Here is a 16,335-nt window from a genome sequence, read left to right on the forward strand (position 1 = left end):
AAATTTGTTCTCCAGGGTATGTGAGTCGCTTTGAGCGACTGTAGCCTCGGTAATACCCATTCCAGAAGATGGTTCACCAGAGCGCATAAGTGGCTGGACGAAAGACCGCCCTGGTGATGTATATATGACACCACTGTCATGCTGTCTGACTGGACTAGGACGTGGCGTCCCATTAGGTGTGCCTGAAACGCATGAAGGGCTCGAATCACTGCCAGCATCTCGAGGCAGTTGATGTGCAGATGGCTTTCCTCGTGGGACCATGAGCTGAAGGCAGGTCTGCCCTCGCAAAGAGCACCCCAACCTGTGTTGGATGCATCTGTTGAGAGCACCGTCCTTCTGAACACCGCCTGTAGGGGTACTCCTTGACTGAACCATGCAGGGTTCGTCCAGGGTTTCAGAGCTGTCAAACAGGCCCGATTGACCCTGAGACGCAGGCGGCCGTGCCGCCAGGCCTGAGGAGGGACCCGAAACTTCAACCAGTATTGCAGAGGCCGCATCCGAAGAAGGCCGAGCTGCAGAACCGGGAAGGCGGAAGCCATCAGCCCTAACATCCTCTGGAAGAGTTTCAGAGGGAGATAGGCTCTGTTCCTGACTGATGCTGTGAGCTGCCGAATGGCCAGAACACGCTCTGGCGAGACTACAGCCATCATGCTGGCTGAGTCGAGAACTGCACCCAGGAACGTTATACGCTGGCTGGGGAGCAGTGAGCTCTTGGCAAAATTGACCCTGAGTCCCAGGCACTCCATGTGGCTGAGTAGCACGGATCTGTGATGCTCCAACTCGGTTCGCGACTGGGCTAGAATGAGCCAGTCGTCGAGATAATTGAGAACCCAGATTCCCATCTGTCTCAGTGGGGAAAGCGCCGTGTTCATGCACTTGGAAAAAGTGTAAGGAGCCAGGGACAGCCCGAAGGGAAGGACTGTATATTGGTAAGCCACACCCTCGAACGTGAATCTCAAGAATCGCCTTTGACAGGGCTATCTGGATATGAAAGTATGCATCTTTCAGGTCAAGCAAGCAGAACCAGTCCCCGGGGCAAATCTGCGCGAGGATCTGCTTCAGCGTTAATATCTTGAACTTCCGTCTCATGAGGGAGAGGTTCAAGAGTCTGAGATCTAAGATGGATCTGAGACCGCCATCTTTCTTGGGGACCAGGAAATAACGGCTGTAGAACCCCGACTCACTCTCTGAGGTGGAGACTATTTCTATAGCTCCCTTCCTCAGCAGAGTCGCGACTTCGGCTCGGAGGACATGTGAGTCGTCCGTGTTTACTGAAGTCAGAAGCACCCCGCTGAAACGCGGGGGTTGTCGGGTGAACTGCAGCGAGTAGCCCCGACTTATGGTGACCAGAACCCAGCTTGACACTCCGGGGATGGCCTGCCAGGCCTCGGCCCCTGTGACAAGAGGTTGAATGGCATTGGATGACGGACCGCCGATTGGGGGCCCATACACCGGAGAGAGTGGAAGAGGAGAATTGCTCTGTCTTTGAGAAGGTAAAATATTTATTGTGTTCGCCATGAGAACGGCGTTTTGCATGGATGCAACATTTTTGGGCCCAGTTAGCACAACACTGAACATATCTGCCATGTTCGGCGTTAAACGGGGTGGAGGGGAAATTGAACAAAGGAGCTTTTGGGGTGGTCCGGCCTTGGCGAGACTTTGCCCCATCCTTTTCCTTCCTGATAGATCAGGAAGACTTAGCAGGCGCCGGGTCCAGCGAGGAGGAGCACTTTGTGGGGAGTGAGCGCTGGCGCTGATCCTTAGGAGCTGCTGCCTGAGAGGCAGAGGGGGCAGGTTGTTCTGTTGAGCCGGCGCAGACCTAGGGCGGCTGGAAGCAGACGCAGAACTGGAGCGCTTGGGCAGGAAGTGTTGCATGGCTTGGGACGACTTCTGTGCTGCAGTGAAGCATTCTGTAAAGCCCTCTACTGCTGGCCCGAAGAGACCGGAGGGAGAGACTGTGGCGTCCAAGAAGACCGTCTTGTCTAGCTCCTTTATCTCGGTCAGGTTGAGCCATGAATGGCGCTCGAGTACGACCATGCTGGCCATGAAACACCTGGAGGATTGCCATGGTGTGCAGCGCTGAGGAAGCTTGGCCTGTGGACGTGTAGGCTCTGCCGGCCAGGGCAGAGGTGGTCTTGCAGGGCTTGGATGGAAGGGCCCTCTTCGTCTTCCAGCCCACAGCCGCAGGGGGACAGAGGTGAGCCACCACTGCTTTGTCCAGGGGCGGTAGGTGCTCGTAGCCCTTCTCTTCAGAGCTGTCCACAGTGGTGAGAGCTGAATGATGTGTAGTACGTAGGCGGGCAGAACACGGAGCGCGCCACGACTTCGTCAGCTCGTCATGCACCTCTGGGAGAAACGGGGCGTAGTGTTGGCAAGGGGCCTGGCGATGACCCGGCGGAACCACTCATCAAGCCTGCTCCGCAATGGCTTTTCTGGTGGGGCCAACTCAAGGTGTAATTCCTCCACTGCCTTCGAGAGGATGCGGAAGAGCTCAGCATCCATACCTGGCTTGCAGTCAATAGGCTCCAACGTGGGAAGGTGGGCGGGGTCCTCCGTGTCACCGGCCCATCCTTCCGTTTCAGAGGCCGCGAGAGACATTGAGTCATCGAGCGGCTCTTCCTCTGATCCGCCGAATGAGACGCGGTCGCTCGCTTCTGCAGAGGGATGCAGCTCAGGGCGGGAGAACAGGATGGGGGACTGCTTGCTAGTGGGAGAGGGCGAGGAATGCGGGGGCTGAGCCGGCGTGAACTTGCACAACTCCGGGCGCTGATCAGCTCTACCCCGCTGTCTCTTCCTAGCCGGCTCGCGGGAGGAAGAAGACGGGAGGGCGCGAGCGGCGGGACCGCCTTCACTAAAGAAGGCTAATCCCCACCCCTTTCGGCGGGAATTTTCGCACGCTTTGTCGCCATAGGCCGCGCAGCTATGCCGCGCCGTCATTGGTTCAACAACTTGTCTATGAGTGAACCAATGACGATGCAGTTACACTGTGTTATTGAAAAAGGCTTCAGTAACGGGGAAAAAATGAGACCTTTCCCCATACGCTATACGAGTGAAGTATTGAAAGGAAACTTATGTGATAGCAAAATGATTTTGAGACATGTGCTTCCTTTTAGTTTCATCGAGGGAGATACATTTACGAACAGAAAATACAAAGTGCTGCTGTTAGAAACTTAGCACACCGTTATTTTTGTGTCAGCGCAGCTCATTTTCTCACCCGAGCATGTGGATATTATAGTTTTTTTCTCAACATGAACATGTGAAACAATATAAACACGATAATCATATACTGACTCGAGTGTATTATGTACATTACATTTTGTACGATAACTGGCGCTGTCTGCTTTATTAGTGTTTTTCCCGTTTTTTCATTTAACATCATTTAAATAAACCAATATTAGTTTTTTTACGAGCCCATATATTCGAATACAAAATTTTGGAAAAATGGCCATCCCTAGTCTATGCGTCGGTTTTTAATTTATACTTTGTGTCATTGTCCGTGTCACATGCATGCATAGTCCACGTAGTGTCCACAGTCTCGAGTATCAAGGTAAAAGCCAAAGAAGAAGCAGCTTGTCATGTACGTTGTCAGAGAAGCAGCAAATAGGTAACGACTTTTGTCACAGTTTGATTGGATGTGTCCCCTGAAACAATGTTTTTTCATTCCTATGGAAGTTGAAAACACACTGTTACGAGGTTCAAAAGTGTGGAAGGAAGATGACCGGGTCAGCGTGACTGGAACTCTTGGTTTATTCAGTTCTTATATGGTACAAACAAACAAAAAGTTGTGCTCTCTACACTCTCAAAATTTAATCAACATAAAGCGCTTGCAGTCTGGGTAGAATTGACGTGTTACATTTTTTTTAAGAGGTGCGCATCAGGCTACGTCATAGGCTACATGTGGTACTCGCATCCTACACCGCACCTACGGGGTCATGTGACGCAGAAGTATAAATCAGCCTCAAGTCTTCAGGAATGCTTGAAAATTACAGGCAGGTGTATTTGATTAGGGATGAAACTTAACTCTGCAAAAGAGTGGCCCTCAAGTACCAAAGCTGCCCATCCCTGATCCATAGGATACAAACATGTTGTATGCAGGTTTTGATGCTTTAAATGTCTAAATTGTTTTATGTCTATTTTTGCTCTAGACCTGATGGCACTGAAAGAGACGAGTCATGAACTTAATGAAAGGCAAGAAGAGGAAGAACATTATAAACATCATTTCATGACTGGGGAAAGAGCGACACAGGCTTCCTCACAAAAAAGAGCTCAAAATACTGGAACTAAAAGTTATTTCACCTGCCAACAGTGTGGAAAGAGTTTCACATGTGAAAAAAACCTTAAAGTCCACATGAGAATTCATACTGGAGAAAAGCCTTATACCTGCCAACAGTGTGGAAAGAGTTTCAGACATAAAGAAACCTTTAAATACCACATGAGAATTCATCACACGGGAGAGAAACCCTTCACCTGCCAACAATGTGGACAGAGTTTCACACATAAAGGAAGCCTTAAAGTCCACATGAGAATTCACACTGGAGAGAAACCCTTCACCTGCCAACAATGTGGACAGAGTTTCACAAATAAAGGAAGCCTTAAAGTCCACATGAGAATTCACACTGGAGAGAAGCCTTACACCTGCCAACAATGTGGACAGAGTTTCAGTCAAAAAATAAGCCTTATAGCCCACATGAGAATTCACACTGGAGAGAAACCCTTCACCTGCCAACAGTGTGGAAAGAGTTTCAGTCAAAAAATAAGCCTTATAGCCCACATGAGAATTCACACTGGAGAGAAACCCTTCACCTGCCAACAGTGTGGAAAGAGTTTCATTAGAAATGAAAATCTTAAAGTCCACATGAGAATTCACACTGGAGAAAAAACTTTCACCTGCCAACAATGTGGAAAGAGTTTCACACATGAAGAAAGCCTTAAAGTCCACATGAGAATTCACACTGGAGAAAAGCCATACATCTGCAGACAATGTGGACAGAGTTTCAGTTATAAAAGAAGCCTTATAATCCACATGAGAATTCACACTGGAGAAAATCCATATACTTGCCAACAATGTGGAAAGAGTTTCACACATGAAGAAAGCCTTATAATCCACATGAGAATTCACACTGGAGAGAAGCCTTACACCTGCCAACAATGTGGAAAGAGCTACACACGTGAAGAAAGCCTTAAAGTCCACATGAGAATTCACACTGGAGAAAATCCATATATCTGCCGACAATGTGGACAGAGTTTCAGTTATAAAAGAAGCCTTATAGGCCACATGAGAATTCACACTGGAGAGAAGCCTTACACCTGCCAACAATGTGGAAAGAGTTACACACGTGAAGAAAACCTTACAGACCACATGAGAATTCACACTGGAGAAAAGCCATATATCTGCCGACAATGTGGAAAGAGTTTCAGTCGTAAAAGAAGCCTTAAAGTCCACATGAGAACACACACTGGAGAAAAGCCTTAAGGCAGGAACACACCTTAGTTTGTTCCTGCCTTAAGTAGTTTTTTAGGGTAGTTTTTGTTCGTCGGCCGACTAAGGCTATGTCCACACAAAGCCGGAGCTTACCCTATGCAATCTTTTTTTTTTCCTTGTCTCAAGAAATACCTGTGTCCACACAAAACCTCTGAAACAAATCAAAACGATGTATATACATGCCAGACCAGTATGTGGCACTGTAATTCTGCCACAGAGATACACTTAAAGCAGCGAATAAGACTTGGAGCATGAGCATAAACCTTGCCCGCTGTATACAAACTATAGTAAAGTCATGAAAAGAAAAAGTAAAGAATAACGCTTTATTTTGGCTCAGTGGCTTCTGCAACATTAACACAAGCATCTAGAGTCAGCTATTGTTGTTGCTGCTGTTTTGTGCGGTTAGCGGGGTCTGACTAGGGTCGACACGTGGGGTGATGACATCATCGTTTCTCAAAATATGCAGATAGGCTGTTCACACAAAAACGCAAAGACGGCGTTTTCAGATTTATCCACTCTGGGGGCCGGTTTAAAAAAATAGCGGTTTTACCTTCCGAAAACGTCGGATCCGTGTGGACAAAACGCCTATCTAATACAAAATTTGTGCGTATTCACAAAAATGTGTCTCTGTCCCACACCGTCAGCTGAAGTTGGTCCTCATTGGCTGTTTTTTTTCCCGGCTGATTCGACATGTTGAATCGGCATCGGAGCTCCTCGGTCCATCTGATCATTCTGATTGGCTGTTCAGATACTGAAACTGCTGGTTCGGAAAGGCATTTTTTGGTGTGTCAGGGCAACTTTAGACACAGATGCTGCCGACGTGAGCCAAAACCACAGTCTGCTTTCGGTGCCACTAGTTCGTTGATGTTGGCTTGGTGTATTCCTGCCTTTACACCTGCACTCTGTGCGGGAATGGCTTCAACATGGTAACGAAGCCTTAGGGAACACATGAATATTCACACTGAAGAGAAGTCATTTACATGTGGTCAGTGTGGAAAGAGTTTCATATTTAAAGGGGACCTTAAGGTCCACATGAGGATTCACTGGAAAGAGAACGGTTTTAGAAGTCATCACTGTGGAAAGAGCAGAGGTCTAAAGAGTACCTGAAAACAATTCTTGAATAAATGTACACATATTTTACAATGAAAATGACTCCGTTACAAGTTAAAAGTGACCAATTCTAATACCCCCTTTCCACCGGCATGAACCGGGTGCTAGTTCAGAGGTAGTGCCAGTTCGGAGTTGGTTCAACTGACGAGCCTTCTAAGAACCGGTTTGTCTTTCCACGGGCTAGAGAGCCAGGTCTTATGTCATTGTATACGTCTCATATTTCACAGGAAAGCTAGCGGTGCAGCGCAGCGCCAAACACAAACACACCACACCAAGCTTGTTCGAGATGCATCAGCTTCCCGCAGAGAGACCCGTGGCACTCCGATGTCACCCGCCGAATCGGTCCGTGCTGCTCCGATGCATCTCGAACAAGCCTTCTATCAACAATCGCGGATGTTTCACTACTGTTGATGCTTATGGCTTTGCAAACTACATCGGCATCCAAACACGGCTCGCCGTAATTTGTATATAGACGGAGATTACAATCAAGCTGCTATTAGCTCGATTAGTTGCTATTGCAAAAAAGGCAGTCACAAGTTTCTTGTTGGTCACGGTAACCCCGCCTACAGCCCCTGATGCAAGCGGTTCTTTCTTCTAGCCCAGCAATGTTTTGGTGCTACTTACGAACCACTTTTCCTGGTTCGGAGCTGGTGCTTTGGGTGTCGAAAGACAAAGAACTGATTTGAATTAGGCTCTGGCTCCGAACTAGCACTCAATCTGCCTTGGTGGAAAAGGGGTAAAAGACAACTTGAGTAAAAGTCTTGGAGTATCTGATTTTAACTGTACTTAAGTATTTTACTCATGAATTTAGGCTTGAAGATGCACTAGTCCTCGACACTAGTCCAGAAATGCCAGTGAAAATAAGAAAAAGTTGGCAAAGTGCATGATATTCTAGGGTAGTCCCTCCATGTAAGCATTAGTATGTTTAATGGACCTGGAACACTTTAATAAGGTTGTGTAGACATTAACACTATCCTGCAGACTATAGTTAACATGAACTTAAAAAGCCTTTTCATGACAATACTTTAAAAGCCTTTTCAAATTTTGGCTTATGTAATTTTGAACAAATGCCAATTTTTATGCTATTAAAATAAAGTAATGTGGCATCGTTAAGAACTAACATGAACTAACATTAAAGGGTCATGAAACCCCAGAACACATTTTTTGAGCTGTGAACAGATATGTATAGGCTGCACATCATTGAAAACACTAAAGGTACTCATTAATTTTATTTAAAAGTTGAAATTAATTATTTTGCATTTTTTAGAGCGATTTCTGTCTTCCGGTTTGAAAAGCAAAGTCGGAGCAACATCAAAAAATCTGATGCCATCGGTATTCAGCGGTATTCAGCATGTTGCCGTATGTATGTTTCCCTCAGCACAGCAGCACATGAGTGTAGTTTGTATTTTGCCCGTGATGCAGTCAGAACTTGAGTTTAAATATGAACACATCAAAAATACAATTGTTGTTATGATATACAGGCGGAGCGTGCATTTGATCGGTTTTAGCGCGGAACTTTGCTTTGTGTTTAACAACACTAGCCACATGGATCCAAGCTCATACAGAATAAAGTATCCATGTTTAAAGTTTTTATAGACATATTTCACATATTCTCCTTCACCAAACCTGAACCAGCACGGTATATGCACACATATTTCATCAAGTCTTCTTCAAATAAATTATATGTGCAAATTGGACACTGATACAGTGGTGTGGCCTATCACAATGACATGATTATTCTAATAGACAAAAGACTGGTTTAGATTGAAAATTCAAAGAAAAATGGACAAAAAATACATTGTCTTTATTCTTTCTGTGTTTGTGTTGTTTATCATGAGACTGCAGTGCTCGTAAACATAATCAAAGTAGCCTATTATTAGCTCTTTTAAATATTCTTTTGCCCTTGTGCTTGGGAGTTTGTTGTCATTTTCTCCATGCTCATATATGTTAATATTCATTATTCTGTATAATGAATGTTGTAGCGTCTGGATCAATCAGCCACACAATTATTCATTGTATTTAATGAATTACCCATGAACTCACTCTATCAAAGTTCTGTGAACCCATCCCCCTAAAACTGCAACTAGCATCCCAAACGTAGCTAAACCACAGGCAGAACTAGGTGTCCTGTTACAGATACCTTGGACCTTTTACGATCAGGAGGAATTTTGCAGAGACTAGTGACTCTGACTTCATTCTTTCTGAGAAGGACAAATAAACTCTCTTAATCCTATGTATTCTCTATATAACCACTCGGGAAATGTATAAACATGTATCCATGTTTCCCATCTCATGACTTTCCTTTCATTAGGGTTTATTATATGTATTAATTCTCTCTTTTGAACTATTTTGGTATTAATGTTCCATAGTTGCAAATGTATAGTTAACTCAAATCACATTGGCAACATGTTTGGTATCTACAGACTCCAACTTTCATTTCCTATTTGGTAATTTATGTTACTAACTCTGTGACATGTTAGTATTATAAGAATCTAGAAGGTTATTCTCTCATTCATCCAATCCAGTGTCTTATGTTAATATCTTGCTACAGAACAAAGACTCGTAAAACTGGCTCAGACACCTCAAGAGGGTGTGACATCTTCACCCTTATATTCACTGATCTCAAGATCAAACTCTCTTCTGCTTCTCTTTTACTGACAAATGATGATGTTAAGATGATGCTGTAAGAAGCTAGAAGCTTCTGTGAAACCCCAAGCATGTGCCAGGCTATGGCCTAGAAACTTCCATTCACCAAAGATCCTCTGAATCCAACTGGTTCTCTTTCATCAAGACAAGTTTAGCAAAGATTCAACGGGAGCCTCCACAAATTGCATCAGGACAGATTTAATTAAACTTGGAGAGACATGCAAGTATCAAACTTAGTCTCCTTATGTGATACACTGAATATCCTTACCCCTTTTAAAGAAGGGTGTGTTAAAACTAAACTGATGGTTTGCTCAAGGCTGTTGATCTGCTGAATTTCAAACAGTGCTGTAACTTCTTGCTTTCCTGTACTCTGCTTTAGCTCTCTCTCTCTCTCTTGGTAAACTGTATGCATGTATGTGTGTGAATGTTAGAGTAGTTAAGTGTTTAGTCTAGTTAATAAAGTCTTGTTCATGTCACACGTAAAGTTGTCCGTGTTTTGCGCTCATATACTGGAGTCCCTATTCATGTCGATCCTGACTTACAGGCTCTTAGTAGTACTGTACAATAAGATTGTTATTTCCCATAACCTGGAAATGAACATTTCTTAGAATTAATAAACAATTAACACTGTGTGTTCATTGGACAACGGGTTAATTGATTGTAATATTAATTTTATTACATTAAGTTAATTTTATTAACTGATCCAAATATTAACAATTAATTATAACTAGTTATGATTAATTATTCATATTTATTTTGAGCTAATTTGCTACAATGCACACGTCCGTTTTTAACGTGTCTTGACTGTCGTACAGTCTGACATTAATGACAGCTGAGATCCCACAGTGTGATATGAGGATCATGTTCATACAGTCTGACAAGCAACCATCGTAAAGGACTGTTATAAATCGCACAGTGTGAATCCGGCTTTAGTCAAACCTCATAAATCCGACAACCTCGTGAATGAAGTGCCGCACGCAGTTTGGACATCTCGTCTATGCAATGCAAAGGTAAATTGAGATCTGATGTTTGAAAAAAAAAAAAATTGTAAAGTGTTTTCTTTACTCAAAAACACTGTCTATAAAGGGTATGTATTTAAAGGGAGCAAGAAGAGGAAGCGGAGAAGAGTCTTTGTCTGATATGTCCCGTCTAGTTGTAGCCAATATGCTATGCTATATGATGTAAGTGCAGTATGTGGAAAATAAAGTGTTTTTAACCTTAAACTGCATAAACGCATTGCATTACGCCAAATACACAAAATAATGTTCTTTTTTAGCAGCATCATGTGACCCCTTTAAACAGTTTTAACATTGGCCTGAAACAGACATTTCGATCAACTTCATTTCCATATTGTGAAGAATGGTTTATGTCAAAAGCCTACTGTTTTCAATCCTCATAATTTCATTTGTGAACCCATCCCAGGAGTACTTGGATGGATGCTATGAGCTAAAAAAAAAAATAGATGGGTTTTATGTAGTGTATAATATAATAGGTAGTTGGATGGGTAAACTTCAATGAGCAAGCCCATTATATTTTTATTAAAGCCACATTATTTTGTATTTTGCATAAATATAAATGTATTTTTTCCTTGTAAAGTTAAAAGCCCTTAAATTTTACTTTGTCTTTAAGCAAATTGACCCCGATATTTACATTTGTATATTATTCATGTTGATATTTGTAATGGAAAATAGCTACACATACCACAGTTATTAGGGTAAATCTACTTGTTATTTTAGTTTTACAAAAAACAACAACAAATAATTAACCATAATTTTATTTATTTTGAAAATGTGCAAACACTGTATGCATACTTTCACTTGAGTATACTTTTTATACCGAAATACTGTTTGATATATCAGGAGAGGCAAATACCAATGAATATTTTCCCACTTCACACATGTATCAGCAATTGTATTGAATTACTTGCCTTCTGATGAGTTTGCTGTATTTTCAGTCTGAACATTCTTGTGTGCAGATACAACTATAGGGGGAAGCAAGCATAGTTCAGCATTAAAGAAACACCTGAAAACATGTACATAAGCAGGGTTGCCAACTCAAACATTTGGCTTTGTCTCACATTATTAGGCTGCCCAACTAAATCTCAAAACATAAGACAACAGAAAATAAATCTACTGGTAGGAATTTTCCAACCAGCATGGGATATTATTTGTCCAAAACAAATATTTTTGAATCAATTTAACTGATATAAAGTGACAAATTCTGCACAAATTCTGTTATATGGTCAGGGTTGATTTACTTTTTGTAAAGTTAATGATATGTAACGATTATACAGTTATTAATCAATTTATGGGTGGAATATGAATATAATAATTCATAAAGCTTTATGAATTATTATGCACATACCGACCCAAGGGGGAATTAAGCATATATGGTGAATTAATTACAACGAATTGTAATCAATTATATATATGATTAGTTCTGGTTTAATAATTATTTAGAGAAACTGTTTGTTTGTCCAGCAAACTATAGCTCCTCAGAATGTTATAAAAAGGAAGGTCTGTTCTCTGGCCACGAGAAGGACCTCCTATTCTAGCATCCAAACGTAAAGCAAGGATATAGGATCGAAACGTTAAAGTGACCTGGCTTTTGTTGAAATGAGCAAAAAGAACAATCGAGCATGAATTATGTGTTTAATATATGCAAACTACGACTACAGAGGTTATACGTCTAAATACAGAATACAGAAAACTATACAAATATATACAAAAGGGAACGTAGAGACAGGAAAGGAAGGATGGTCAAAGAAATGGCAAATTACGGCAGTTAACCCTTTGAGAGAGAGCCAGCACAGAAATCAGTTTAAAACAAATTTCAGAGAGATTTATACTTGCATATGGTTCAAGTCGGTGCAGCAGAGTTTCAATGTGGCTGGCTTGGTTGGTCCTTTCCGAGAGGGTTTCTCAGGCGGGGTTTTCAAACTAGGTTTAACTGACGCGTAAGATGACAGAGGAGAAAGAAGAGAGAGAGAGAGTCCAAGGAGATGGTCGTCCCAGAAGGAGAGCGCGTGATGACAGCGCTGTCGCCTGAGGCAGTTCAGGGGCAGTCGAGAGGCAATCGGGAGACAAAGGAAAAGGTGTGTGTCGTTGTTTTTATGGAAACCCAAGCTAACACACCTCCTGAATTGTAGCGGCCAATAGATGCGCAGCACTATTTGGCGGGCAAAGTTCCTTTGTTTGGTCTCCTAGCTGAATTTGCATACTTTATGACTATCAGCTCAGATTTCGAGATGGAGTACTTTCTTCACAGTATCATTAAACACATAGAAAAATGCATTTGTCAGCTATGTGACATATCTCAGTGAATGATCAGTAGCCAGAGCTTTAAAACGAGATCAAACTCGATAGATCAGACAGGTATATAAAGGAAGTTATGGTTTACAGACAAAATTCCCTTATTACAACTAAAACTAACTCAACTACAGTTATTTAAACTAAGTCTAACATTAGGAAACATGCACACACTCGAGATACATGATGGGTACATACATGGATGTGACTTGGCATAGTTATATTTTACATATACAGTCAATAATGTATGTTTGTGTGTTTTTGTGTGTGCCTGTGTGTGTGTGGTGGGTGTTGGAATGTGAATCTGGTCCATAGTCCACATGAGGGACCCTTTGATGTCCCAAGAGCTGGAAGTGGACATGTCTGTTTAGTTTCGAAGGGTAACAAAGGTGTCAGAGGGCTCATCTTTTGCAGACCGGTCGGAGCCGAGATGAGATTTTACAACCCAGTCCAGCATGCTAGAAGCATTCTGAACATTCCAAAGTTTATTGATTATCCTGATACGTGTGCATATGCTACACAACCCTCGCAAAAGAATAAGACATACACATGGTGAAAATCAATCTTTTATTAAAAAGTATTAAAACAGGATACATAAAGACATCATACCTTAGGTAATAAAAGAATAAATTGAAATGCGATTACATAACGACAGCATGCTCTAAAATAAGAATACATCGAATTGCTCTACACAGTAAGTAAACCGTTATAATGATATAAGATGACCGCATGCTCTAAGTAAGAAAGTAAAAACAAAGATTAGTGATTGTCTAGCCAGAAAAGAAATTTGCGGCATGACTTCCAATCATGGTCTAGGACATAGTTCCCCGTTGTTGCAACAATAGCCCTGACGGTGGTAGAATCAACATTATGGAATCTAACCAATTCCACGCAAACATCTTGTACATATGTGTAGATACAGAGGATGTCGCTGATGCGAAAGCGTTCATTACTTCGTGTCATCACCTCCAGAACATTTCTTATCATATCGCAATACTGTTCAGTCCCTTTAACACATATGTTTATCAATTCATTCCATGAAAGAGATAGCCCTCTTATTTGTTCACAGTATTTCCTGAATTTTGATTCGCGGGAGGGGTCATCCTCATCATCTTCATAACCAAGATCATCATACGTTTCGAGGGCTTCATCGATCAAATTTTCCAATAACATATTCATTTGTCTTCTGTAATGTCCTACGCTATATATATATATATATATATATATATATATATATATATATATTATACAACAGTTCTGTCTGGTTCTCGAATCTGATTGGCTGATAGCCATGCGATATTTCAGTGATAACAGCACTCCTACCTTTTCACCGTTTGTATCACTCCGCTTGAAGTGACCGTCATGGCGGCCGACCAAATCAACCGTAATTTTTACAAATACTACTTGTTGTACCATGAACTGTAGTTTTAATAGGTTTTTAGGCGATAATGTAGTTGTTTAGACCTGAAATATGTGACTCATATTTAATAACAGCGCCTATTTTACAATTTGTTTTGACGTTTTCGGAGATGTGAGCTCCAGGGCATCAGCGGCCGTTCAGTGCTTCTGTAACCGCCGAGAACAGCTTCATCTCGGTCAGTGCTTCGGGGATTTACCGCTGGCTCTTATAGTGGTTAAACACGAGACATAATTCAATTTGAGTACATAGAACGGGCAATCTTTGGTCTTATTAATCTATTATTTGTTCCAGAGCAAGTCGAATTGTGCTTTGTTAAATCTGATAATAATTAATGTTACCTTACATCCTTGTATAGCATATTGGCTACAACTAGACGGGACATATCAGACGAAGACTCTTCTCCGCTCTTCAAATACGTAAAACATTAAACTTTATAAACATAGGGTTTTTTGGATAAAGAAAACGCTTTACAATTTTTTTTTTTTCAAACATTAGATCTTTATTTACCTTTGCATTGCACAGAGGAGATGTCCAAACTGCGTGCGCACATCCTTCACGAGGTGAGGCGGATTAATGAGGTTTGACTGACAGTTTGAGGATCCAATGGAGTTAGGAGGTTTTGTCACAAGCTCTTTAAAATCCTTTTCATTCGTTAAATATTTGTAAAAACCCACATACAAGCATAAAAGGTGTCCTATAGTTTTTTTTTTTTTTTTTTTAAATAACTAGTGCTTTATGTTTGACTGAACTGTACAATTGTGCTTATTTGTTGTTCAATAAATATTATAACAGCCTACTCTCTCAGGCTCTCTCTCTCTAATACTGTACAAAATTCAATGTGTTTCAATGAAGCGACTCAACGTTCCTTCGTTACTAGTTCTGAAGTGACGTTTTAGAATTAGTAACGGAGGCTTGGTCCAACTGACAACCTGAGATTTGAATCCGTGGCGGAAGGAAGTAGTGCTGCACAAAAGAGGGTTTTAAAGACGTTGTTGTTTTTATTTATTTACACACTCGTGCCGTCGAACTGCTGTATAAACGCAATATCACACTCGTAGCCGTGCGATATGGCTGTATATCAGCACGCTGTGATTACCTGCGGCCTCGTGCCTACGGACGAATCACAGCCGTGCTGATATACAGCCATATCGCACGGCTACGAGTGTGATATTGTTAATATATATCTATACTCTATTCGATCATTTGTAAGTGTGAAAACAACTGCCACAGGTAAGAGTACATTATTTATATATTTATTTATTTATTGAAGATTTATTTTTGGCATTTTATTGTATTCCAAAATATGTATTGTATTTATGAAGAAAAGGTGCAGCACCCAGTTTTATCGCTATTGCCTCAGTGGTGTTCAGTGTCTTTGGGTGGATTAGGACTGTTTGTGATTTGGTCTTAGTGACATATGAGTCCTCTTGACTATTCCTAACGTTTCACAGATTTAGGAGCTAGTTTTAGAGCTAAAATACTTTGTGAAATATTCTTAGAGCAAAAATTTAGGACTCCTAAAAGTAGGACTGACACCCATTATTTTTTAGCCTGACGTGGTCATACTCAATTCTAGTTCGAATATGAGTCTGATACTGCTCCATTGGGCTTTGATTATGGGGGCGTATTTCAACCGATCCAGGAAAGACCTCAATTGGATAGACCTACAACCAATCAGAGCTACAGAGTAAGTGACGTATGTTGAGCGACGCATAGTTGTCAACAGAACTCTTCTTAGCGACCATCGGGGCCAGCTGATAAATCAAACTTTTGCCGAATCCCGTAGGAAGGACGGCAAAGACATCTTTCCCATCGACAAATGCCTTGATCGCGGTCCTCTGTTCCTCTTTTAAAATTAATGCGCTGTCGATATCTTCTATAACGGACGCGATGGTGGAATCTACACATCTCAGTTCTTCAACAACAGCCATCATTGACCTTTCGCAAAGACTCGCCCCCCTTAGTTACTGTTGCTTTGTCCGACAAGCTGTGGCGCTGTCACGCCACACAGAGTGGAAAATACATCGCGGAGCAAAGAGGAAACTGACAACACATCGACAGACGAGACAGAGCAGGTTACTTATGATATTAAACAAAGTCCCAGCTTTCAAACTGTGTAGTTATTAAAAAAATTCAAACAATAAAAACCGTTTTGTGGCTCTTTAATGGGTTGTGACCATGATCGTGACAGATTGCTGTAGCGCCTCAGCTCAAGAGGCTCGTGAACCGATCATCTCTTACTACGAGTCCATTTATAGCATCAAATAAACATGAATGAACATGAGAATGAATGTTGTTTCAAACGCGGAAAGACGTCAATATGCACAATTTTTCAAGTTTAACTCCACCGATGTTAATCTTCTAACTCC

The 16,335-nt window shown here is 41.8% G+C and overlaps 1 protein-coding gene across 1 annotated transcript in view; it reads left to right on the top strand.

Annotated features, from left to right (window-relative positions):
* Positions 1-16,335, top strand: part of LOC125245430 — a 1,350,402-nt gene that overhangs the window by 173,051 nt on the left and 1,161,016 nt on the right. The window contains 1 exon segment of the mRNA XM_048156021.1: positions 4,307-5,468. Coding sequence (XP_048011978.1) covers positions 4,307-5,468 — 1,162 coding nt within the window.

This window comes from Megalobrama amblycephala, linkage group LG1 (assembly GCF_018812025.1).
Source record: "Megalobrama amblycephala isolate DHTTF-2021 linkage group LG1, ASM1881202v1, whole genome shotgun sequence".
NCBI classification, from domain to species: Eukaryota; Metazoa; Chordata; class Actinopteri; order Cypriniformes; family Xenocyprididae; genus Megalobrama; species Megalobrama amblycephala.